We start from the raw sequence: 23,516 nt of genomic DNA on the forward strand, positions 1-23,516 counted from the left end.
CAAGCTAATGGGGCACACCCACCAGGGTAGTCCCCGGCCACTCCCGGGCCCAGTTAGTTGTTGTAAGAAAGTTTGTTCCCAGAGTCCACACTCTGGCATCTGAGCAAGTGCAGGTAGATGGGAGAATGCCTGGGTTTTAGCTTCCCCAGGCTATGCCCCTCTCAATGGCAGGAACCCTGGGTAGAAAGTGGCCCTTGAGACATTGTGTTCTTGGCTGCCTTGGTCCAGTGGGAGGTTCCACGGTGGTTCCACGGTGTTCTGCTGTGGCCGGACTCCTGCAGACAGTGGTTTCTGTGGCGTTCAGGGGAGTGTGTGTGTGGGCAGCATTTCTTCTTGTCACCTCTTTTCCCTCAGAATGGGATGTCCCTCTGGCATTCCCTCGGCTGTCATCTCTACTCCTTCCAGAAGCTTCCACTGGGTTTGGGGTGCTTCTATCTGTTCACATGGGTCCTTGTCCTTCCCATGTGTCCTTCGCTTCCGGCCTGGACTCCTGCTGTTCTAACATGTTCCTCATGTGTGGTCTTCCCAGTGTGAGGCCGAGGCCTTCGCCTCCTGGGTTGCCAAAGTCATCTTTCTGTCCCTGGCTCCAGTGAGAAGCATTCCTCATCAGACCAGTGCTGGCCCGGTGGGCATGGAGCCTGCTCCTCAGTCTCCCTCCCCTTAGCATGCCTCCCCCTTCCTGGGCCTTCTCCAGAGCCCCACCTGTGTCCTCATCACCAGGAGCCACCTGCGGCCTGTGGGTACTGTCAGCTCTGTGTATCTCCCCCATAGAGCCATTTATTAAAACACATATTTTTAGATGTTGATGGACCTTTATTTTACTCATTTATTTATACTTAGTGAGGAGAGTCGAACCCAGTGCCTCACACATGCTGGGCAAGCTCTCTGCCCCTGAGCCCCACCCACCCCAGCTCCCCACGGAGCCATTTGAAAGCAAATTGCAGATAGGTAACGCTTCACCTCCAAATCTGCAGCATGCACATCTTAAAAACCAGGATGCCCTTTCACATACCCACAGCTGTGTGGTCGCAGTTCAGGCACCCTGCAGCCTTCCAGGACAGCCCCAGTGAGCCTGTGTGGCTTCTGATCAGTCTGGGTTTTGAACTGATCAGTCTCTTCCGTCTGGAATAGTAAGTAGCCTCTGCCTTTCTCCTCGAGGCCTTCCAGGGAGACTGAGTGGGTCTGTCCGGCTGCCCCGCCGTTTTGTGCAGTCTGCTGGTGCATCCCAGCAGGTCTCGCCAGCGGGGCGGTAGGGCTAATGGCTCAGGTTGATTCTGGATTTTGTTGTGAGCACTTGGTTGTCATGGCTCTCTGCTTTAGGTCCCACCCCGCCAGGAGGCACAGGTGTCGGGTGTCTCAGCTGGCCAAGTTACCCTGATGTCTGCAGTGGACAGAGGCTGGCTCTCTGTGTTCTTGGGGAAGAACTCTCAGGGCACTGTGGCTGCATGTGAGCATCTGTCCCCGTGGCTGTCCCTCCTGGGCTCCGCCTTCGGCCGAGCAGCCCGTGTCGGGCTTTTCTGGTGTTCTCATCGGATCCTTTATCATCTGCACTCTTCTATTCAAAAAGTACTTTTTCCGGGCTGGGGCTGGGGCTCGGGCTCAGTGGTAGAGTGCTTGCCTGTCATGTGTGAGGCACTGGGTTTGATTCTCAGCACCACGTAAATATAAAATAAAGATATTGTGTTGTCCTCAAACTAAAAAATAAATTAAAAAAAGAAAAGTACTTTTCCTTGGGAATAGGGATGAACCACACCGAAGCCTCCACAGATCTCTGAATAGAGGTTCAGAACTTCCCCTTTTAATTGTCCGCTTTTGGAGTGGGAGGTTGGTGTGGTGGTTAATGGTGGTTACCCTGGGCGTTGGGGTCTCAGGCGTCTGGTTTCTGTCCGTGAGGGTCACTTCATCTCTTGGTGTTCTGCCCACTTCTGCCAGTTCCAATGTGCCCATCCCCACACTGGCCAGCGGGAGCCCTCCAGGTGGCCTGGCAGCTAGGCCTGGCAGCTAGCTCCCTTCCACCTGCTCTACTGGTTCGGGGCATGCCTCCCTTCCTGGGCTGTCCAGTGTCCTGGGGTGCTGTGCCCCTGTTCCTGGGAGCCTTGTCCCTGAAGCCAGGGCCTGGCCGCTTTGATCTGGGTTTCATTACTTTGAAGCCTTTCACTGGGAAGAGGTGGGAAGTCCCTGTTCAAGCATGGTTTATGTTGGTTTCTGGTCCTTACTTTATTGATATTTCTCTTACACAGAAAATCGTAGATCTTGGTAAGTTTTACTCACCTGTTGGCCTTCCAGCCTACATCATGGGCTTTGAGAACTGCACTGTTGATGCTGATGGGAGAGCCTGTCCCGACGGAGTTGAGGGGCCTCGTGGCTCTGCTCTGAGGCTCTGTCCCACTGGGTGCAGACGTGATGCATGACCCGGGGCCCTGGAAGTAATTCTTTCCTTGGTGGAGTTACATTGCCAGTTTGATATTTGGTAGGATTCATTTGTTTCAATTTGTTTTATATTTGCAGTTTTAGATTTGCTTTTCTTCCTTTCTGATTCCATTTTTAAGAACTTTACACAGCTTAAATACACAACTGTCGTCAAGTGTGTACTGGAGACTCCTAGCCATCCCGTCCCCTCCTGCTCCTCTCTGTCCTGTCTCCTGGAGGATTTCAATTTCTTGTTTATCCTTCTAGTGTTTTCGTTTGTTTGGTCTTCAAAAGGAAGTGTGTGTATATCTTTGTTATTCCCCCCTTTCTCTCTTCAGTTGGAAGCACACCACGCACACTCTTCTGTACCCTGCACTTCTCAGTGAACACTGTCCTGCGTTCCACTCAACGCGGGCATGGTCTGCATCCCTTTTTATGGCTGCGTGGGACGCTAGGGGTGACTGTTCTGTAGTCTGTTCTACCAGTCTCCGATTGGGGGGCCTTTGGGCTTTTTCTGGTATTTCACCACCCCAAGTAAGGCAGCCATTGAGTAGCCTGTGCGTCTGCTTCTTTATGACAACTCATTGCTGTGAGAACTTGCTCTGAATCAGTCCGTTTTCAGAGTGCTGCTCCCTGACCCCATTACCTTGTGCCACCCCACCTTTCAAAGGCTCCGGCACCTCAGCACTGCACACTGGGGACCAGGCACATGAGCCCCTGAGACACACTGCACCACATCCACGCCATGGCAGAGATGTCGGCGGGCATTGTGCCAGTGTCCGTCAGCTGCTTCCTCTCTGGAACTTGCCAGTCCTGTTGGGCCTGTCCCCATGACCTTGCCCTCATGGTGAGGTGTCCAGCGCTGGGGGTCTTACAGTCAGGGAGACGTGAAATCAACCGTGTTAGCAGCTTTTTACCACAGTGACCAAGACTTCTTACCAAAACAACTTAAGAGGAGAGATTCATTTGGGCTCATGGTTTCAGAGGTTCTGTCCATGGTACTTGACTCTGTTGCTCTGGACTTTATGGTGGAACCGTGTAGTGGAGGAAAGATGTTTAACTCCTGGCAACTAGGAAACAGAGAGAAGGGGGAGCCGGGGGATGAGAGAATCCCCACCTCCTCCAGCCACACCCCACCTGCCTGCAGTTGCCACCCAGAACAATAGTCCTTTAAAATTGCTAATTAATCAAACTGGTTAATCTACAGATGAGGTTACAACTCTCAACCTAATCATTTTACCTCTGGAAATTCCTGCATTAATACAGATTTGGGGGTATACCTCACATCTGAACTATAACATTCTGCCCCTGGCACCCAAAAAGCTCATGTCCATTTCAAATACAAAATGCATTTAGTCCATCTCTGAGCGTCCCATAGTCTTTAACAGTTTCACCATTGCCCAAAAGTTTAAGTCTAAATACTCCTCTGAGACTTAAGACGGATTCTTGGTTGTGAGCCCCTGTAATGACGGAAAGCGAGTTGCATGAATCCAATATAAAATGGCACCGAGTGAACATTTCCATCCCAGAGTGGAGGAAGAGGGTGTAGAAAGAAGGACTGGGCCACAGTACGGCAGCCAGCTGAGCACACCAGCCCTCCCTCTTGCACCAGGTGAGATGAGACCTCGGAAGGGCCTGAGCAGTGCTGCCCTGTGGCCTTGCCAGGTGCAGCCCAGGTGACCTCTCTGTGAGGCTGACTTTGTTTGCAGCCAGCATACTTCCTTGGCAGCCTTTAATCCTAGAGGGTCTCCTCTACAGCTTTGGCTTCTCACACCTCCCTACGTGGCTCTCTCGGGACTGCCTGCAGGGACTCTGACCCTGCTGCTCTTTGCCTGGCCTCCCAGGCCTTCCTTTGAAATATCCGTGGAAGCCTCCATGACCCCTTAAATCCTGCATTCCTGGAGAGCCGGCATCTGCGGGACCTTGCCAGGATCTTCCACCAGCTTGAGCAGTAGCTGGGCCCCCTGGATCATGGCTGAGCCTGGTAAAACAGAATCCCAGGGAAACGATTTCCCAGCATCCCTGTGTGAGCAGGCTGCCCCCGTGGTCTCTTAAAGAAGTTTCCAGTTCTGCACCCTTGAGCCTGCAATGGGTGTGGTCTTGCTGATTCCTGAGTTGCCATCCTGAAGGCATTTTCCCTGTTGACTCTGCAAAGTACTTAGCTTCTCCTTATTGGTGGTGATCTCTTCAACAGTCACACCTTCCTCAGCCCCAGTGCTGTCCGGGCTTCTTCTCTGGCCAAATGATAGGTTTTAAGAATCTCTCCTTTCTGCTTTTTGCTTCTGATTCTCAAAAGCAAACCTGGCTGGAAGTTGCCAGCAACACACTGTTGTCACTGCCTGAATACTGTGAAAACTTGAAATCAACCTGCCATGTTAATTAATTCATCACTTTTAAATTCAGCCCCATAGAAACTCTCAGAACATGGGAAAAATGTAGATAAGTTTTTTTTTTTTTTTTTGGCCAGAATATAGTATGAATAGCCTCTAGTCCAGTTTCCAAAAGAATCCTCATTTCTCTCTGAAACCTCGTGAACATAGTCTTTTCTGTCCGCATTTCTGTTGGCACTGTGGTCTTCTAAACCCAACCAGAATCACCGTTGATTCCCGCTTACACATTCTAAGGCTTCGCCAGCCGGCTTCTCCAAGCTTTTTCAGATTCTTCTACAAACCAGTTCCAGAGGTTTCTGAGCCGCATGGTCAGGTTAGTCACAGTAATGACCCTACTCTTAGTACCAGCTTCTGTGTCAGGTATCTTGGTCAGTGATGAAAAGCTGACATGACCACTTAGAGGAGGACAGTGTATTTTGGCTCGTGGTTTTGGAGGTCTGTCCACGCTGGCCTGCTCCGTTGCTCTGGGCCATGATGACAGAAGGGTGTGGCAGAGGAAACCAGGAAGGCGGGGGGGAGTCAGACACACGCACACAAAGATGTGTGCACTTACAGAGCCACGGGGACAAGAGGTAACCCCCGAGTGCACATCCCTCGTGACCCACTTGCCCCAGCCACGTGCCACCTGCATACGGTCAACACCCACGCAGTAGTGCTTCCAGATTAAGAATCCATCAAATGGATCAGTCCATGGGTTAGGTTACAGCTCTCACAATCCGATTATCTCACTTGAACACAGGAGCTTTTGGGGATACCTCACATGCAAACAGTAACATCAGCCTCAATGAAGTTTGTTGTATTTTATCATTATTTTTTGTACTGGGGATTGAACCGCGGGTGCTTTTCCACTGAAATACATTCCCCAGTCCTTTTTATTTTGAGACAGCATCTCGTTAGTTGCTGAGGGTGTCCTTGAATTTGTGGTCCTCCTGCCTCCTCCCACGGCACAGGATGACAGGTGTGTACCACCACTGCCAGCCTCAGTGAAGTTTTAATGAGTGAAGTTCAGTGTGTTTTATGCTCGTCCTTTTTTGCGGACTTCTGTTCCTGTCTTTCCCGGGTTTCTGTCGGGCCACCCGTCTACTTGGTCCCATGTAGGGGCTTTTCATCCATCGCAGTGGTGAGCCTTTGTCTTTGATGTCAGTTGGAATGGTCTCTGCTGTGTCATTTGTCGTTTCCTTTGCTGGTGGTGGGTGTTGCTCTGTGGGTGTGTGACACGGGGATCCCACCTGAACCTGGGTGTCCTGAGCTCCAACTGGATATCGCAGGCCACTGAGTCCTCAGAGCAGGACCAGGCTGAGTTTGGGGTGAGGGTCTTGCCACCTCTAAGAGGCCATGCTGGGGCATGCTGCCTGCCACTGGCCTTGGTGACCAGCTCCTCCTTGTTGTCCTGGGTTCTTACGTGCCCTTGGCCCTGTGAGATGCCCCTTCAGGCCTAAGCAACTGTTCCTCACCCTGCTTCCCTGGGACCCACCCTGGGGCTGAAGCTCAAGGTCTTAGGCTGTGTCCCTCCCTCTAGTAATTGCACTGCCACCGGGTCTTGAGGACAGGTGGCCTGAGATGGAGTCACAGAGGGAACCTGTGGCCCAACCATATATAAACCTCAGTCCAGTGGAGGACCACACAGACTCCTGCCCCTTCTTCCTAGAGACCAGGGTTCTGCTCCTTGGTGCTTCACAAATGCTGATCCGTGGGGGTAGACCAGGGGTGTTGATTTGAACTTGCCAGCATTGCTGTCCCTGAACCTCATCTAATGGAAGTTTCAGTGGCATTTGTGTCAATTTAGAATTAATGATAGTGCCACTTCAGGACGAAGGCTGGCTGCAGTCGGCTCGTGTCTCAGCCCCATAGCCAGGCACTGCCTCCAAGAGGAGCCCACAAGCCCCGTGGGGTGCTGCCCGGCCTGTGTTAGGGCAGCCCCGTTCCAGGTCCCGAGTTCCCACACTTGAACAAGCTTGAAGCACCTGCTCCGCTTGAGAGGTGTGTGTGTGTGTGTGTGTGTGTGTGTGCATGCATGTGTGTGCATGTGTGTGTGCGTGCGTGCACCATATTGACAGCAGATGTCGGCTGCGTTTTTCCTTAAATTCTGCGTGCCCAGAATAATGAGCTTCCCAGCGAGCCTCATCAGGGCGCTTGTTCCCATCCATCATAGATGTTTTACAAGGACTTGGTGAAAGCCATAAATCTTATTTTGGAAGTTTACTGTGTACATTGAAAAGAAGTGTAGTCTTCTGAACATGACTCTTGGCTTTGTTAATTGGGGCATTTTATGATGTTTTTGATTAATGTGTTTTTTAACTATCAATATGACGGAAGCAGAAATTGGTAATCATGACCCGAGCAGAGATCTCTTCAGAGAGTAAAGATGATGAATGACTCCAGTTACTTCTGGGCCCTCATGGGGCCTCCTCGCACAGGGTCTCCTGGCTTCCAGCTGAGGTACGTGGTGGGCCCTGGCTTCCTGAAGCCGGGCGAGCAGCGCTGGTTCCTCCGCTACCTGGCCGTGCAGACCTTGCAGATCGACGTCTGGGACGGGGACTCCTTGCTCCTCATTGGATCTGCCGCCGTCCACATGAAGGTACGGCCTTGCTCAGGCCAGGCGTGGCTCACAGGGCAGTCCATGGAGAGCTGGTCACCATGCAGCACTGGACTGTGGTTTGCTTTTTGCCGCTGAGAACAGTGCTGAGCCCTGTGTGCTCTGAACAGAAGGCGAGGTGTGGCTTGCTGAGCTCCCCTGCAAGCTGGCCTGCCAGGTCCTGTCGTCTGCTGCTCCTTGAGTGTGATGATGTAAGTTTCCCCAGGGCAGGAGCCTGGTGGGTGGCCTTGAAGGTGGAATGAACAAGGGACAAGGGTGAAAACTTGGCATGGTCATCAGTGAAGGAATTCTAGCTAGAATCAACCCCCCCCCCCCAACCGTGCCTGTCCGTATCCTGACATCCAGCTCTGTCCTGTCCTCGCGCTTTCCGCGGCTTCTCCGCAGACCTTCCCTACTGCGTGCAGGGGACCACAGTGGGTCAGAGGCAGACCACCATGACTACTGCTGTGTGCTTCTGCGGGATGTCCTGGGCCTTGCTCTCAAGGCCTGTGGGGGTAGGGGGAGGAGACACCATAACCACGGCTCCTGGGTCTCTCCTGCCTCCACCCCATGTGACCACACCCTCCTGCACTCTGGGCCCCTCTATTGATATGGCCCTCTAGCGGCCGCTGAGCATGAGACGCAGACCTGGCCATCCCTCTGCCCCTCCTCCGCCATGTGCTCGCTTTCTCTGTCCTCCCATGTGCAGCACCAGGGGTCCCTGACAGCAGGCTGCTGTTCCTGGGCTCAGCTTGTCCCTCCCTCCTCTGATTCTGACTCCCTGTGCACCCTGTGACTCAGCCCGCCTCAGTGTCTTTAGTGAGGAGGATGTGCTCCCTAGGGGTATGGTAGAGCTGTGGGTGTAGGGGCCTGGGGCAGGGTCTGCCAGTAAGGACTCAGTTGCTGTAACCCTCCTGGTCTTCGGAGTCTTGTTTGTGCCTCCCACCCTGGCCCTGACTGCCCGAGAGCAGGGTGGGGTGCACAGCCAGGCTGCACGCACTGCCCAGGGGGGCTCACCCCCCTGGGGCCTGGCCCAACCAAACCCTGCGTCCTTGTTCACCTTCATACCTGGAGACAGAAGCCGTTGATTCCCTCCCGTAAGAGCAGCCCTTAGCCCAGTGCCGTGCCGTGATGTGTATTGACAGAGTTGGACCAAGGAAAACTGAGTTTCAGGGGCTGGGCTTGCCTAGCACGTGTGAGGCCCTGGGTTTGATCCTCAGCACCGCATAATAAGTAAATATATAAATAAATATAGAGAGAGATAGATATATAGATAGAAGGTATGGTGTCCATCTACAACTAAAAAAAAAAATAAAAACCCTTTTAACTTTAAGTGAAAAAGTCTTTTAGGTTTAAAACTGAAGGAGCAAAGGTGGGAAGTGAAGGTGGGAGAGGTGGCCTCCTGTGGCGTGGTCCTGGGTGGTCAGTGCTGTGCTGTCCTTTCTCTTCTGGGCCTCGAGTGTGCGCACATGGGCCCTCACCGAGCCGCGCTCCGCCCGCCCCGCCTGGTCGTCCTGTTTTCTGCCCACCAAGGCTGCCTGTGGCTCGCCTCTGCCTGCTGGTGGGCGTGCCCGAGACGGCCCTGTAACTGAAGGAGCTGAATTTCCTGTGTCTCTTGTGTTGTTGTGGCAACCGGAAGAGCTGCTGCCAGCAGCTGCGTGCTCCCTTTGGTGTGGCTGAAGCCCGGGGTCACGCTTGATGACAACCAGGGTGGGTTTTCAGCCCAATTCCGACTCAGGATTTTGACTCGAAACTTGTGCTTGTTCCACTGTCCCTAGACGACAGGTTCTAGGCAGCAGAATTCCTTGCCGAGCGAGGGTGGCAGGTGCACAGGGCCAGGTGGGTACGGCCCAGAGGCTGGCAAGGCCTGCAGATGAGAGGGCCTGGGCTGCTGCACACGTGTCCTTTTTAAGGGTGTTGGCCTCTTTAAGTCCCTGTGGCTTGGTGGGCGAGGGTGCTGCTTTGTGTCTGTTCACGGCTCCTCGTGAGGCTGACGTTATTTCTTATATTTATTGCCCCTTCTCAGACCTCATCTTCCAAGGGTCCTGGCCTGGGGACGTGCATGCTGTGAGTCGGGCAGTGGGTACAAGCAGCGCCAGGCCAGCAGGTGCTGCGTTGATGGAGCCGAGGGCAGGCTCGGGTCTGCCTCTCCACTCCCAGAGGCAGGTGCTTTGGTTGCAGTGAGAGTTGGAAAACATTCCACACCTCTGCTTTGGTCCAGGGAGCAGTAGAGAAAGTGCAAGTGGGCTGGAGCCGTGATGGCAGCACGGTCCCCCGCACGCCAGCAAGCTCCTGGGCTCAGGCGGAGGCTGGGGGTGCAATGTGAAGACCCTGGCCGGCAAGGTCCTGCCCATTACTGTCCTGGCTCTGGCGCGTCCCTGTGCTCTCTCTGCCTGACTTCCCGACGGGCCTCAGCCCTGCGCTACAGCTGGCCCTTGTGCCCTGTGGCCCCTGCCCGGCCCTCTGGGCACCTCCAGCCACAATGAAGTCGTGCAGGCTGTGCTGTGCACTCCTGCCCTGCTGGCCTCCCCTGCCCTGCTGGCCTCCGCTGCCCTGCTGGCCTCCACTGCCCTGTGCCTGTGCTCATCAGTTCAGACTGCTGCCCAGGTCACTCCTGAGTGCCCTGAGTTCGGCTCAGTGGAGGGTCCTTATCTCTTTCTACTGCCCACCTCTGGTCCTTCTCCCTGTGAAGGGCAGGTGCCAGGCCACTGTGCATCCCCAGGGGCAGTGTTTTCAGGGGGCAAGTTGGGTCCACTTCCAGAGTCTCTGAAGAAGCCCCTGATGTTGAGGGCTCGTGGTTGAAGGAGATCTCCCCCGCAGCGTGTACGTGGTCAGGGCTCTCGGGTTCCTGGCCTTCCCCACGCTCAGTGGTCTTTCTCGGGGCTCTGGAGTGGTTGCACCTGCAGGGATCCCTGGGCGGGGTGGTGGAACCCAGCTCCTGAGCGCCTGTCTCTCCTTCGCAGCACCTCCTCCGCCAGGGGCGGCCGGCTGTGCAGGTGCCACATGAGCTCGAGGTCGTGGCGACCGAGTATGAGCAGGACGCGTCTGTGGTGAGTGGAGCCGTGACCAGGTTTGGCAGCGTCAAGCCCATTGGTGTCCACACGGTGGTGAGGGGCCTGCTGCACCTGACCTTGGCCAACGTGGGTGAGTCCTGGCAGCTTTGCCTGGGTTTGTGCTGTTTCCGGGGACGGCTGGTCTCTGCTGGAGCGTGAGGGCCCGCGGCAGCGTGGGCGCTGTGTACTTGGTAGGAATCAGCAGGAGGCAGGTCAGCTTGGCTTCAGGAGTCCACCTCAGTTACTGACCAGGACTGAGATCCTTGCCACCTCAGACTGGCCCACGTGATGTCTCTTGGTGCTCTCCGTGGGTCATCCCAGCGACTCCCTGACAGTCCTCAAGTAGCTGGATTCTGGGAGGGTGTTCCTGTTTGGACGTGCAGTCAACATAACTGCCCGCTGCAGAGGAGAGGAGATGCTCCGCACCCTCCGAGCAGCTCGGGAGGGTGAGAGGGGAGTTTCTCTCGGGCACTGAGATCTTGAGCAGATGGAGTCCCACGGGCTGCTGGCAGAGACTGAGCAGAGCCTGTTCTCATTCTCTGTGTCTGGGCTGGGGTCGGGGGCTCGGCATGGTCCCACCTGGGCTTCCCGTTTCCAACAGAGGGCAGCGATGGGGTTGGGGCTGCTCAGTGCTGGTGGGTGGAGATCTCCAGAGGCTAGGTGCCTGCCTGTGGCCACCCCAGAGGGCCAACAAGGACCCTGCTGGTCCTGTGACACACCCACTGATCTTCCCTTGGGGATATTCTGAAACGGTTGGGCCTTTCTAGGCGAAATGGGAAGTGCAGTGAGACAAGCTATTGGAAGGTTCTGGAACACTCCACGAGGCTGGGACACAGGCCTCTATTATCTTATTAGGGGATTTTCCATTGCTCAAAACCTGGTCTGACCTGGCGTCCTGGTGACCCACGGGCCACTCCACCATGTGCAGGCACAGCACAGGGTGTCAGAGCTGCGGTGGCAGCGGGAGGGAGCGCACAGCCCATTAATTCTGGGAGGCTCTGCCTGCTTGTCTACAAGTGTAGACGCCGAGACAGCCTGGAAGGCAGACAGTGCGGACCCAGCGAGGCTCAGTTAGGTTCTGGAGGAGTGAATGAGCCCCATGTGAGCGGCAGGCGCTGTCTGAGCACTCGCCGAGCTGCAGAGGCCTCTGCTCGAGCCCCTGGCTGCGCTTACGTTAGTTCACCCGCCCACAAGTGTGCAGTGACTCCAGGCCTTAATCTTATCTTGAGGAGAAAGATGGGCTCCTTTATATGTTATCTTAAATTGTCATTTCCATACTTTGCCTGCCAGAGAGAGATAAGCCCAGGGGAAGGAGAGTTGCGGCCTGCAGGAGGGACTCTGAGCCCCGGGGGGGGAGCTGCCGCAGGGGACCATGCTCACGCAGCACTGCGCACCCCTGCAGCTGCGCTTGTGAACTTTGTGTTTTTTTTTTTTTTTTTTTTTAAGAATAAAGTGGTATGGCCTTTATTTCTTTATAAAATTGGCTATTGTGCGTGGCACAGAGGCGCTGCCAGTGCATAGGAAGACCTCTGTGGGAGCCTTCGGGGGCAGAAGCGGGCGCTGCGCAGCGCCTGTTCCAGCGGGAGGCCGAGCAAGGACGCAGGGTTGCCTGTGGAGACGCAGCCATCTGCCAGTCCCACTCAGGGCTCCTGGGTCTTGTGGTGGGCAGAGGACTGTCCTCTGGCTTGGTGCTTCTCCTCCCAGGCCCCCTGGCTCCTCAGCAGTCTCTTCCACACTGTGTTCTGATCCGTGGCCTGATCTTGACCTTGAAACAAATTCCTCGGTCGCTGTCCTCCAGGGATGGCCAGAACTGTGTTGCTTTCTTTCCCCTGGTGATCTGGTTGTGAAATAGGCCAGCAGGTCAGCTGGGAAATTGGTTCTCACTTCTGCAACCTCCTGGAGGCAGCTGTCAGGCAGATGTCCCCGTAGGTCAAGTGTCTGTGTCCTCAGGGAACGTAGGGCAGCCAAGTGCATGCTTCAAGGAGAGCCAGGATGTGGACTTTGACAAGTGACCAAGGTGTGGGGCCAGACAGCTGGTGGTGGCGTGCCGTGCTCAGACACAGGCCACTGCATGAGCCCTGCCTGCGTGTGTGGAGGCCCCTGCTGCGGGCACCTCGTTCCCTGGCATCACCCTGTCTCACCAGTGTAAGGTGGCACACTGTGCCCATCCCCACTGGAGGAGGCATGCGGATGTGAGTTCGGCTCACCTGGTCTATTTTCCCATCTTTCCAACAGTCAGTGCTGTAGGTGCGAGTGCCCTGGGTGGGGTGGGGATGCGGCCTGCTGTGGCCTCCTCTGTGGGTCCATGTGGTCCTGCTGGTCTCATGGCTGTGGTGATTGTCATCACCCACCCTCCTGGAGCCCAGGCTCCAAGAATGGTGTCGCCCACCTGTGAGCTATGTGGACTGGATCCCGACCTTGAAAGAATTTCCTGGGTCACTGTCTCCCAAGAGCCTCGTGCCACCAGGCTTGGAACAGGCCAGTGCTCATCACAGTCAGATGCAGGTGGACCTGAGGCCTCACCTGTGGTTCAGGGACCCACTGGCCATCAGATGCAGGCGGTTGAGAAGCCAGGGGGTGGGTGTACATGTGGCCCAGGGAGGTACTGCTCTCCTTGGGGCTGGGTCCTTGCCAGGCCCTGGGGCACTGCACTGTTCAGCTGCAGGGAGGTGTGGCCAGTGCTTCTGGGTCTCCATCTGGAATTGCCCCAGTGCCCCAGCTGGGAAGGCTCTGGCCTTCAGGTAGCATGAAGGCTTGTCCTCCAGCAGTGCCCAATTCCAGAGGCTGAGGTTGCAGGATATGTTCCCTGTGACGGTCCAGAAATCCAGGGATGAGAACCGTGTTGACTGGCAGGTGTGGTGGTGCACACCTGTACTCCCAGTGACTTAGGAGGCTGAGGCAGGAGGATCAAAAATTGGAGACTAGCCTGGGAAACCTAGTGAGACCCTTTGTCCAAAAAAAAAAAAAAAAAAAAATGTGAGTCCACACACAGGTGCACGGCTCCATCCTCACGGTGGGAGGGTGGGAAGGTGCACCTCAGAGACAAGAGTGCAAGGGGCCCTGCCTGTCAAATAGCGTTCCGAGCAGAGGTGGGTGCTGGGGTGCTGGCTGAAGGCTGGAACCCTCATAGCAAGGGCTGCTGGTTCGTCAGCCTCCCCCTTGGTGTCTGTTTCATGCCGGATCCTTTTTACTCAGGTCACACGTGTGAACGGCCAGTGAGGGGTTCTAGCCTGCTGCCACCATCCAGGTCTCGGGTCATCTCCAGTGACGGAGCCAGTCGCTTCTCTGGAGGCAGCCTCCTCCCAAGGGGAGGCCCAAGATGTGAGTCGAGGCTGTGGGGCTCCCTGGGTGGTGGTGAGTGGCACTGTGGGGCAGGGCAGGACAAGAGGGTGTACATGTTGTGTTTGTGGTGTTGGGGGCCCTCTGGGGCCGGGGCAAGTGGTTGCTGTGACCAGCTTCCGGCCTTGATGAGGGTCCTTTGGACCTACTGTCCCCACCACATCCCCCAGGCTGGGCCCTGTGGCCAGCAGTGTGGTTTCATGGGGAGATGGTAATTCTATGGCAGCGTTCGGGTTTGGTCAGGGAAGGGGAAAGGTCAGGGTGGACCTCAGCTGATTTTAAAAGCACATTTGAAACTCCCCATTGGTTTCCGAGCCACTTACAGAGCTTTGGAAAGAAACACCTGGGTCTGGAGAGCAAGATCTGGGTTTGGCAAAAGTGCTTTTCACGGCAGTGAGGTGCTGGGAAATGAAACCCACAGACCTAAATCTCAACACGCCATTTGAACTAAAAATGGGTAATGCTTTTTAAGTGGCCTTTTCCCCACATGTTGTGGAGAGTCTCCTGTGAATCTGAAACAGCCGTGAGCCGTCTTGTGTGGGTAGTCCTCTGACTTCATTGGCCTTGAACCGGACCTCCAGGAGCGAGGCAGAGCCATGGCTTGTTGGAGCTGGGTGGGGCTCTGGGTTCCATCCTGCAAGACCTTGAGGACGCCACTGTCCAACCCCTGAACCTTGAGGCACAACCGAACTCTTCCAGGGACAGAGGCCTGTGTGCTCAGCAGAAGCTCGGAGGGACCCATGACCCAGGGGAGCCATGAGTCTGTTTTGGGCCCGCTCCTTATTTTAATGTGGATATTAAATTTTGGAAAGCTCAGCCGTGATTCTGGGCTGGGCTTCCTCCCATATGCCTGCGCCCTTAGACGTGGAAATGCCCTTTAGGGGTGGTAAGACATTGGAACCAACTTGTGGCATCTAAAAAGCAATTATATGGCTTTAAAATAGAATGCTGGCGAGGGACCTGGCAGTGGCACTTGTGAGGGGAGAGGAGAGCTGCTTGGGAGGACGCCCTCCGTGTCTGATGGAAGGTGGACCTGGCCAGGAGGGTCCCTGCAGGCCTTGCTTAGCCCAAGGAAACTTCTGGTGGTGGCTGTGCACCAGGAGTACCTGGCTCCTAGGTCGGGGTGTCCCTTTACCTGGCCTTCCTGGCCCGGCAGCTGGATGTCAGGGAGTCTCATGTGTCAGTTCTTGATGTGGCCTTGTCCCTGAAGGTAGTCCCACCACCACCTGTAGCCCTGCCTCCGTAGGAGATGGGGTAGGCTGAGCACAACTCTGCTTCTGTCACCTGCTGGTGGCTTTCCTGGTGCTCAGGGTGTGAGTAGCCCACCCTCCGAGGACATAGGCTGTTCTTGGGCTCAGGTGGTCCAGGGGCATTTGGAGCCAGGCTTGACTTAAACTCTGTCTGCCTCTGACACACTGGGAGGCTTCCAGCCAAGGGACACAGCCCCTCATAGCCCCCTGCTCCTGAGCTGAGCTTGACTGGTGATGGCACACGTGGGCTTGGGTGAGGGTGCCCTGAGAGCACAGGACGCTTCCCGGAGGGGCCGCCTCTGAGCTGCAGCCACATCCTGGCTGGTGTTGGTGCCCTTTAGATCCAAGCACATGAGCCTCCCACCAGAAAGTCACCTAATGGAGTATCCAAGGACCAGACTCCAAATTCTTTTTATCTGAGAGGCTGGTGAAAGAAGAGGTGCTGTGGGGCTCAGGCTTGGGAGTTGTCGTCTGTCAGCACCTTAGAACTCGCAGACGGGACCTACAAAGAAGAATCAGATTCACTCTTGGAGCTTCCTGTCTGGATAAAGTGGTTCTGGGTGGCCCACCACTGTCTGCTTGGAGAGCATGGACTGTACACAGTCACCCCTGACTCCTTTTCTGACCCTTCAGCAGGAAAAAATGTGGTCCAAGCACAGAAGCTGGCCGATGTGGACAGCGACCTGGCCGCCATGCTGCTGACCCACGTGAGGGGCGGCCAGGGGCTCCAGGGTGCTGGCCGTGAGGCTGATGCTGTCCGTAGGCGCAAGCTGGAGAGGATGCGGTCTGTGCGCCTGCAGGAATCCGGAGGGGAGCCGGGCAGCCGCAGAACAAACATACTGGTGAGGGTCCAGGCTGTGTACCCATGTCTGTCCTCCCTTCTTTCTGGTCCTCTGTCAACTTTCTTCCAAATCCTGGTTACAAGAGACAAGAAAAATGGGACTTTTCAGCCACCAGGGGCAATTTTCAGGTTGGAATTTTCTGGAACTCTTTTAAGTAAAGCTGATTCTTAGGCTTTACTCTTGGAAGTTGCTTCCATTTAGCTTGGCCATGCCTTGGAGCCGGGGTTTTAAGAAAGCTGCAGGTGATTCTGAGGTCCCCCAGATTTGAGGGCCAAGAGCTTAAATGTCTGGGATTATCACTTGAGTCAACTTGACCAAAAGAATTTCCTTTTCTGGCTGAATGTCTAAATAGACCTGTAAGGTTTTGCAATGAAGAAATGGGGGAAGAACGGCCACACCTCATGGTATGTGAACCTATGCTGCCACCAACACCCCCGGGGTCATGGCAGCATGCACCGGCTTAGCCCCTGCGGGAGCCATGTGCACTGGGGGCGGGAGATGCCTTGGTCCCTGCCAGGAGCCTGGGGAAGGCAGAGAACCAGCCTGTCAGCCTGTGGGGAAGGAGGCAGTGTAGGTGGGAGGGTGCCGTGGGGGAGAGGTGGGCACGTGAGCCGGTTTTGGTGGGCTTGGCCTCCGGGGCCTCTGCCTGGCCTCCATGCCCACAAGTTCTCCCCAGGCAGGCTCCGTCAGCTGTCTGGCGGGCTCACTGAGGGTTCCCTCAGGGAATGGTGGGCCTGGAACACAGTGGTCCTCAGTGGCAGTGGCTGTGTGGTGGTGGCTCTATCAATCTGGCTAGCTTGCTGTCACACGGTATGAGGAGAAGTGAGCCAGCCAGGCGTGGAGGCAGTCAAGCCACAAGCTGTCCCCCAGTTTCCCCTGATGTTCTGAGCTGGTGGCCTGCAGGAGGTTGGTGAAGTGACTCGAGGGATCACATGTCAGAGGTTCCTGTCACTTCCAGAGCCTTTACAAGTCAGGGCCCTGTGAAGCAGTGGTGCTGCGGTGGAGTCAGCCTGTTTTTGTTGGGCCGGCTTGCTGGGCCCCGCCTGGTCCTCTGTGGGGCAAGTTTACTGCATCCTGGGATGGCCTTGGCCCCAAGGGCTGTGCAGCAGGCAGGCGGGGGACCCTGGGTCGTCTTGTAGCAGGTGGCACAGCCCCAGGGAGGCAGAGCTAGGCATTAGGCCAAGTGTCGCAGGGCTTCTCAACAGAAGGTCCTGTGGCCTGTGGCTGGGAGCAAGCTCCAGCAACCCGATGCCCTACCCTGTAATACCAAGGGACACTCTGTCCCTGTGCCTCCTCTTCCTTGTGAGGGTCACAGCCTACTGTGTGTCCAGTGCCCATAGTGACTGCCATGATCAGTGGTAGCCACTGCATGTGTGCAGCCAGAGGCCTGCAGGGAGACCCTGGGTTGAGAGGGAGGCTGCCACTCTTGTTCAGGGGTGAGGGATGCCATGGGGTTGCAGGTGACAGGAATCCAGCATGCAGTGGCCTGTAGCACAGGTCCCAGGCCCTCACCCTGATTTCTGGCCCTGCTGCTCTGCTCAGTGGCTGTCCCCACACGAGTCCTTTGATGCAGTAACTGCACAGCCCCAGGCAGGGCCAGCTGTATTGTTCACCAGGGTCAGGTCCCCCCAGCTGCCCTCTGTATAGCATCCTCACCCTCCACCTCCCTAGGTGGCATCCCCACAGCCCAGGCGTGACCCCTCAGCTGCACAGTGATGTTGTGCTCCCAAGAGCCATGCTGTCATGTCAGGCCGAGGGCCATGGAGGGGAAAGCTTGCTTCCCAGAGGTACAGTGAGCAGACGGCCCGTTGTCTCACTGCCTACGTGATGTGCCTGGGCCTGAGCCAGTGTCTAGGACCACACTGGGAGCGATGAGAGCCGGGAACCGAGGGACCCAGTGGGGACCATCATTGTTTTTTTGCTTTGGCTTCGAATTGATGGAGGAACGAGATGGGAGAGCAGCAGCTAACTGCTCTCTTTCTGATGGCTCTCTGCTGGTGACACTGACCTGGAGCGCTGGCTCGTGTTGGCAGCAGGCAGCTTCCTGACACTGAGCCTGGGATTTAAGGACAGACCCGCCTGACCTGGGCACTGCCCGGCCTTCTCCACAGGAGGACTGTGAACCCCTAATTGTGTGCTGGCCAAGAGCAGTGGGAGCCCCCATGCTGTCTCCAGGCAGGTGGACCCAGAGGGAGGGCAGCACCGTCTGGCCAGATGATGTCCTGGGACTGTCTAATCAGGAGTCACCCTGTCTCCTGTGGGTGGACAGGGGGTGGGGCGTTAGGCTGACAGGGTCCTTGTGGCATGGAAGGAGACAGGAATGGGCCAGAAGGACCCCCTGCGGCCCCGAGCATCCATTGTGCTCACGTTATACCAAGTATGGTCACCCCATGCCCTCCCTGGACAGCTGGTCTAATAGGCAGTCTTGCTCGTGTCTTCAAGTGGGCCACTTCTTAAAGCCTGCCACTGTATCCTCCTGGGGACTGCGCCACTGGTGGGCAGAGGAGGTGTAGGCCCCTCCACTGGGCACACGTCAGAAAGGTGCCCGCTCAACTCCTGGTCCCTCCTCATCCTAACTCATGTCTGGCTCTGGGACCCAGCACCACCATCCAGAGGCTTCACTGCTTGGACAGGGTCTCGTGGCCAGATGCCCATAAGAGGCCTCCAGGGGGAGTTGGACACCCTCTACTTCCAACTCCCATCCCTGCAAGGAAAAGGCCAGGGCTTTGGACGTTGGCCAGTTGGTATCAAAGTCACTTCCTGGCTGGCTTCAGTCAAGTCTGTGGGAGCTGCAGGCAGCCTGCTCACTGCCATCCCAGCTCTTCAGCCTTGGCAGGAGTTCTCTGTGCCTGGCCGGGTGGACCTTGGAGCAGCTGCCGCCTGGGACACCCTGGTGTGGGGAAGGCCCCGTCTAGGCCTTGAAGCAGCCTCACTTTTTAATGTAAGGCCCAGACGTAAACCAGCTACGGAACGTGCCGGGCTGTAGCTCTGCGTCTCAGGGCGCGTGAGCAGGCGGGGCTGAGCCTCATGGACTTGGACCCAGTGTGAGGCTGCTGGGAACACTGGGATGGGGTACAGGGGACACGCCTCCTGCAGACATGGTCACAGGCTGGGCTCTCAACACCACGTGGGGACCTGGGGGCCAGCTCTGTCGCCAGGCTCAGGTTTGAGGCCATTCTTTCCTCTTTGAAGCCACAGTGTCCAGCTGCCCTGCTGAGCCTGGGTGCCAGCCTTGCCCCTGGGAGGGGTCTCGGGAGCAGGCAGGGTGCCCCTGCCATGAGGCAGAGAAGCTGGGGTGCCGTGCGGGCCTCCCCATGGAGGGAAAGGTGTGCCCCTTCCCTGTTCTGATGCTGTGAGGCTCTCTGGGCTGGGGGTGGGCTGGTCCCCGAGCCTCAGGCCAAGGCAGGGTCAGTCGTGCTTTTCCAGAAGTCTGATGCCCTGGAGTGGGGCGGCACACAGGCCCCGCCCAGGAGGGCACACACCCGGCCTGTGCAGCCAGCTGGCCCGTGTTTGACAGGCCCAGCAGAGCGTGCGGGCACAGCACTCGCGGGACCTGCAGGTCATTGACGCCTACCGGGAGCGCACCAAGGCCGAGAGCATTGCCAGCGTGCTGAGCCTGGCCGTCACCACGCAGCACACGCTCTACGCCACCCTGGGCACTGCTGAGTTCTTCGAGTTCGCGCTTAAGAACCCCCACAACATCCAGCACACGGTGACCATCGAGATCGACAACCCTGAGCTCAGGTGACAGCTCCTGCCTGGCCCCTCGCTGGGTCTGTGCTATGCTGATTCCTGTCCCCCGCCGGGGCGGCTCTGGGGGAGGGCGGCTTTTGCCCACAGCCCCGGCCTCCCCACTGCCTCCCTCCAGTGTCATCCTGGACAGCCAGGAGTGGAGGTACTTCAAAGACGCCGCCGGCCTGCACACACCCCTGGAGGAGGACATGTTCCACTTGCGCGGCAGCCTGGCCCCCCAGCTCTACCTGCGCCCCCGGGAGACCACCCACGTTCCCTTCAAGTACCAGAGCTTCTCTGTGGGTCGGCCAGCCCCCGTACAGGTGTGGCCCAGGCCAACAGGGAAGGCCCTTCCCGGCCATAGAAAGGGAGAGTGCCGACAGGTGTTTGTAGTGTGCCCGTGTCTGGCAGGTGGGCTCTGCCCTCCACCCTTGTCTGCCCGCCTTGCCACTCGGCGCCTCCTCTGTACCTGTGCCACACAGGCAGCCCAGGCCCTCCTCTCCTCCCGCCAGGCGTGTGTGCAAACCTGGCGAGAGTGGGTGGGTGCCCCACCCTGCTCTGTCCCGTTTGCCTTTACACACCAACCTGGAGGCCTTGGGTGACGTGAGTGTGTGTCCCAGTGTCTGACTGACCTCTGAGGATGTGCTGGGCCCAGCTGGCTCTGTGGATGGGCCTGGGATTGAGCAGACCTTTGCTCCAGGCACAGTGGGGAGACACGCTGGAGTCTGTGCCTGGGGGAGGCTGGCTGGCAGCTGCCGGGAGGGCTGGCGTGGGGCACGCAGGGTGGCCTTCAGGAGCTGCCGACTGCGCCTGCGACCTGCTCCTGCTCCGGGGTTCCTCACAGGCCTCTGCTGAGCTGAGCTCCGAGAGGGGCACAGACGCCGGATCACCTCGGAAGTGCAGCGCCACTTTCACCAAGCACGCCAAGGTAGGGGCAAGACGACATCTCAGTCATCCCACAGCCCTGCAGCGCCGTGCGTCCTCCTGTCCTCGGAGGCTGAGTGACGTGTGCTGTGTCTTTATGGTTCCCGTTTGGCCCTGACCCCTCCCTCTTTCTCTGCCCTCCCGGAGGGAAGAGATCTGGGCCAACTTGGGGCGGGGCTGGGCAGGGCGAGGGTTGAGGTGGACGGCCAGCAGGACAGCCACAGCTGTGTCCAGGCGTTGGCAAAAGCTGGCGAAACCTGCTTTATCTATTTTTTTTGCCTTTGCTGATGGAACGCGCCTGCCCTTTGTTGGTGCTGTAGAGGATGTCGGGGCTGGGACTCCCACATGCGGGAAGTCCCAGCCACCACCCTGCTGCCACGACTGTTGGGAGGGGGGTTGTTGGGGCTGCTTCCCCTGCTGAGGGTCTGGGTGGTCAGGGCTGCGGGTCAGCCCTCGGCGGGCAGGTGGTGTGCAGGGTGGGTTTCACTGTGCCCGCGCATAACAGCCAGGGCGAGGTGGGCTTCAGGGAGAGCACAGAGGGTTCTGTTGGGTTTGGTGTCCAGGGATTAGACAGAATGACTCCTTCCTAGAATTTTTGAGACCCTCCTTTGGAGGGGGAGGGGTTAATGGCAACTGTATTTGGGAAGAATCAGATAAGGGAACTTAAAATAATATTTCAAGTATTTTTAGCAAAATGATGATCCTTTTGCATGAATTTGGAGTTTTAAGAAAAGCCTCAGAAATTTGAATGAGTTTACCCATAATTGCTGCAGGGTGGACCTCTGATAGATAAAGACTTTCATCCTGACCATGTGCCGTGGTCCCTGCCCCTGAACTAACAAGGACCCCTAGCCTAGTCTGATGTCAGGTGCTCATGGTATTTACAGTTGGACAGTTTGGGTCGGGACCTGCTCTCCTTGGACTACCCATCTCTGAGCCTTGGGTGTTGGTGAACATGTCACCTGCAGAGGCCCCTGTGGCTGGTGGTCCTGGGGGGCTCGGGTGCTGATTCCCTGGCGTACCTGTGGTGAATTCCTGCCCACTGTCACCTGAGGGCTCGCGACCATGCCTGCGGGTTCCCTGGGTACAGATTGGTGGCGTCCCAGTTCCGCCACTCTCCTGTGGTCTCCTGTCAACCGGAGCTCCCCCAGCAGCGCTTTGGCCCCCCTGAAGCACACGAGTCCCGTGAAGTCGGGGCACGTGTGAGGTTCGTTCCCTTCATTTATGAAAATAATGAGCTGTGGCCAGCAGCTCTCCATGGACGGTGGGTCTTTATTTAGATGGCTCACTCCATGCAGACTCTGTTCCCTAGATGCTGACACTGCCCTCTTTGCCCACTGCTGTCCTTCTCACATTAACTCTTGTGCCTTAAAAAAATTATTTTGAAATAATTTCAAACTTAGAGAAAAGTTGCAAAAATACACAGAGTTTTCACGGTGTTTGCCCGGATTTCCTGGTTGCTAACACTGCCCACATTTCCTTATCATTCTCCCCATGTGTGTGCATATTTTTTCTTGAAGAGATGCTTCTTTTTTTTGTTTTTTTTGTTTGGTACCAGAGATTGAACCCAGGGGTGCTTTACTACTGAGCCACATCCCTAGTCCTTTTTATTTTTGAGACAGGGTCTCACTAAGTTGCTTAGAGCCTCACCAAGTTGGTGAGTGTTGAGGGCCACAGCCGAGTCAGGATGACGCATGGCATTTTTGCCAGAAGTAGTGGTTGAGAGGTGACGCCAGCGAGCCATTAAGATGATGACTTTTGAGTTCTCGCGGAGTTCCCGTTGAGTTCCAGTTGAGCTCTCGCGGGGATTCCTGAAGAGTTCGCTTTGGTTGGGGAAGTGCCGGAGGAGGGATTTCCGGTTGGTGGTTCCTGGAGGAGCCGCGTGGCGTTCGGGAGAGTTCCCGGGAGCGTGTGTGGAGTGTGCTGGTGGAGTTCAGAAATAAAATTTGTTCCTGCTTCAGTGGCTCGTGATTTGTACCCAGCCAGACTGCGGCAGGTGAGGCTGACTTTGAACTTGGAATCCTCCTGCCTCAGCTTCCTGAGCTGTTGGGATTACAGGCGTGCACCATTACGCCTGGCTTCTTGAACAGTTTTGAAAATAAATTATTGACCAAATGCTCCATTGTGCTCTGAAGCTTAGAGCTGGTCTGTCCTGAAAATGTAGAATTGTGAGGATCCTGAATTGGCGTGATCTTGTCACAGGCCCCATCCCCATTCCACAGTGTCCCTCTGGTGCTCGGTCGTTGCCTGCTCGGGCTCCCGGGTGCTGGGTGGTCCTGGCTGCCCTGCTGCCGGGCTCTCCTCTGTGGCCCCGGTGATGCCGAGCTCTTGGCTGGTCGTCTTGCGGAGTGTCCTGTGGGGCTTGCCTGCAGTCTGCTGGTGACTAGAGTCTGCCTGCGCACCTGGGGCAGGATGCTACCACCCAGCATATGCTTGTTCTCAGAGCGCCACTTTGGAAGGAAGGCAGCGTTGATTCGTCCTGTCAGTGGCAGTGTTAGCTTTTTCACTTAGGGTGACATTGCCATGCTTTGTCCCTGTAAAATCACTGAAGTATTTTGTGTTTAGAATTAGAAAGTCATGAGTATTCAAGTATTTTGTCAGAAGATATTCCGAGGCTATGGAAGTATCCCGTTTCTTACAGACGTTCACCCAAGGTAGCAGTTGACATCTTGCCTGAATCAGGGACAGCGTGGGGGTTTTCAGTTCCACCCTCCTGCTCTGGTGGTTGCATTCTGAGTGAGACAGAGCATTGCCTTACCTGCCCCCACCCCCCCGTCTGCTCACTCAGTTTTGCATCTTATGGGCTATTCAGTTCCTATCTTACTGGTTTGTCACTGCCATTGTTTATTTTGCTGCTGACATTTGCATTGCCCCCGTCTGACAAGTGGCAGCCCCTTCAAGCTGGCGCCTGTCTTGTTCCATGTCCCTGCCATCCTTTGAGCCCTTCTCTCTGCCTGGCATAACAGGGAATACAAGCTCCTCTCGTCTCTCCCTGCCCATTT

The 23,516-nt window shown here is 56.3% G+C and overlaps 1 protein-coding gene across 11 annotated transcripts in view; it reads left to right on the forward strand.

Annotated features, from left to right (window-relative positions):
• Nphp4 (nephrocystin 4) overlaps nucleotides 1-23,516 on the forward strand; it is a 99,849-nt gene that overhangs the window by 70,021 nt on the left and 6,312 nt on the right. For all 11 annotated transcript variants that reach the window (XR_009224940.1, XR_009224941.1, XR_009224942.1 and 8 more), the window contains 7 exons: nucleotides 7,217-7,377; nucleotides 10,338-10,518; nucleotides 13,623-13,748; nucleotides 15,650-15,858; nucleotides 19,376-19,602; nucleotides 19,727-19,913; nucleotides 20,435-20,518. Coding sequence is in view for 8 of the 11 variants with exons in the window: in XM_058572743.1 (XP_058428726.1) it covers nucleotides 7,217-7,377; nucleotides 10,338-10,518; nucleotides 13,623-13,748; nucleotides 15,650-15,858; nucleotides 19,376-19,602; nucleotides 19,727-19,913; nucleotides 20,435-20,518 (1,175 nt within the window). In the remaining 3 variants the exon portion in view is untranslated. The remainder of the gene's footprint in view (nucleotides 1-7,216; nucleotides 7,378-10,337; nucleotides 10,519-13,622; nucleotides 13,749-15,649; nucleotides 15,859-19,375; nucleotides 19,603-19,726; nucleotides 19,914-20,434; nucleotides 20,519-23,516) is intronic.

This window comes from Marmota monax, unplaced genomic scaffold, assembly GCF_021218885.2.
Source record: "Marmota monax isolate L192 unplaced genomic scaffold, Marmota_monax_Labrador192_F-V1.1 WCK01_AAM20220418_F8-fsc00080, whole genome shotgun sequence".
Classification (NCBI taxonomy): domain Eukaryota; kingdom Metazoa; phylum Chordata; class Mammalia; order Rodentia; family Sciuridae; genus Marmota; species Marmota monax.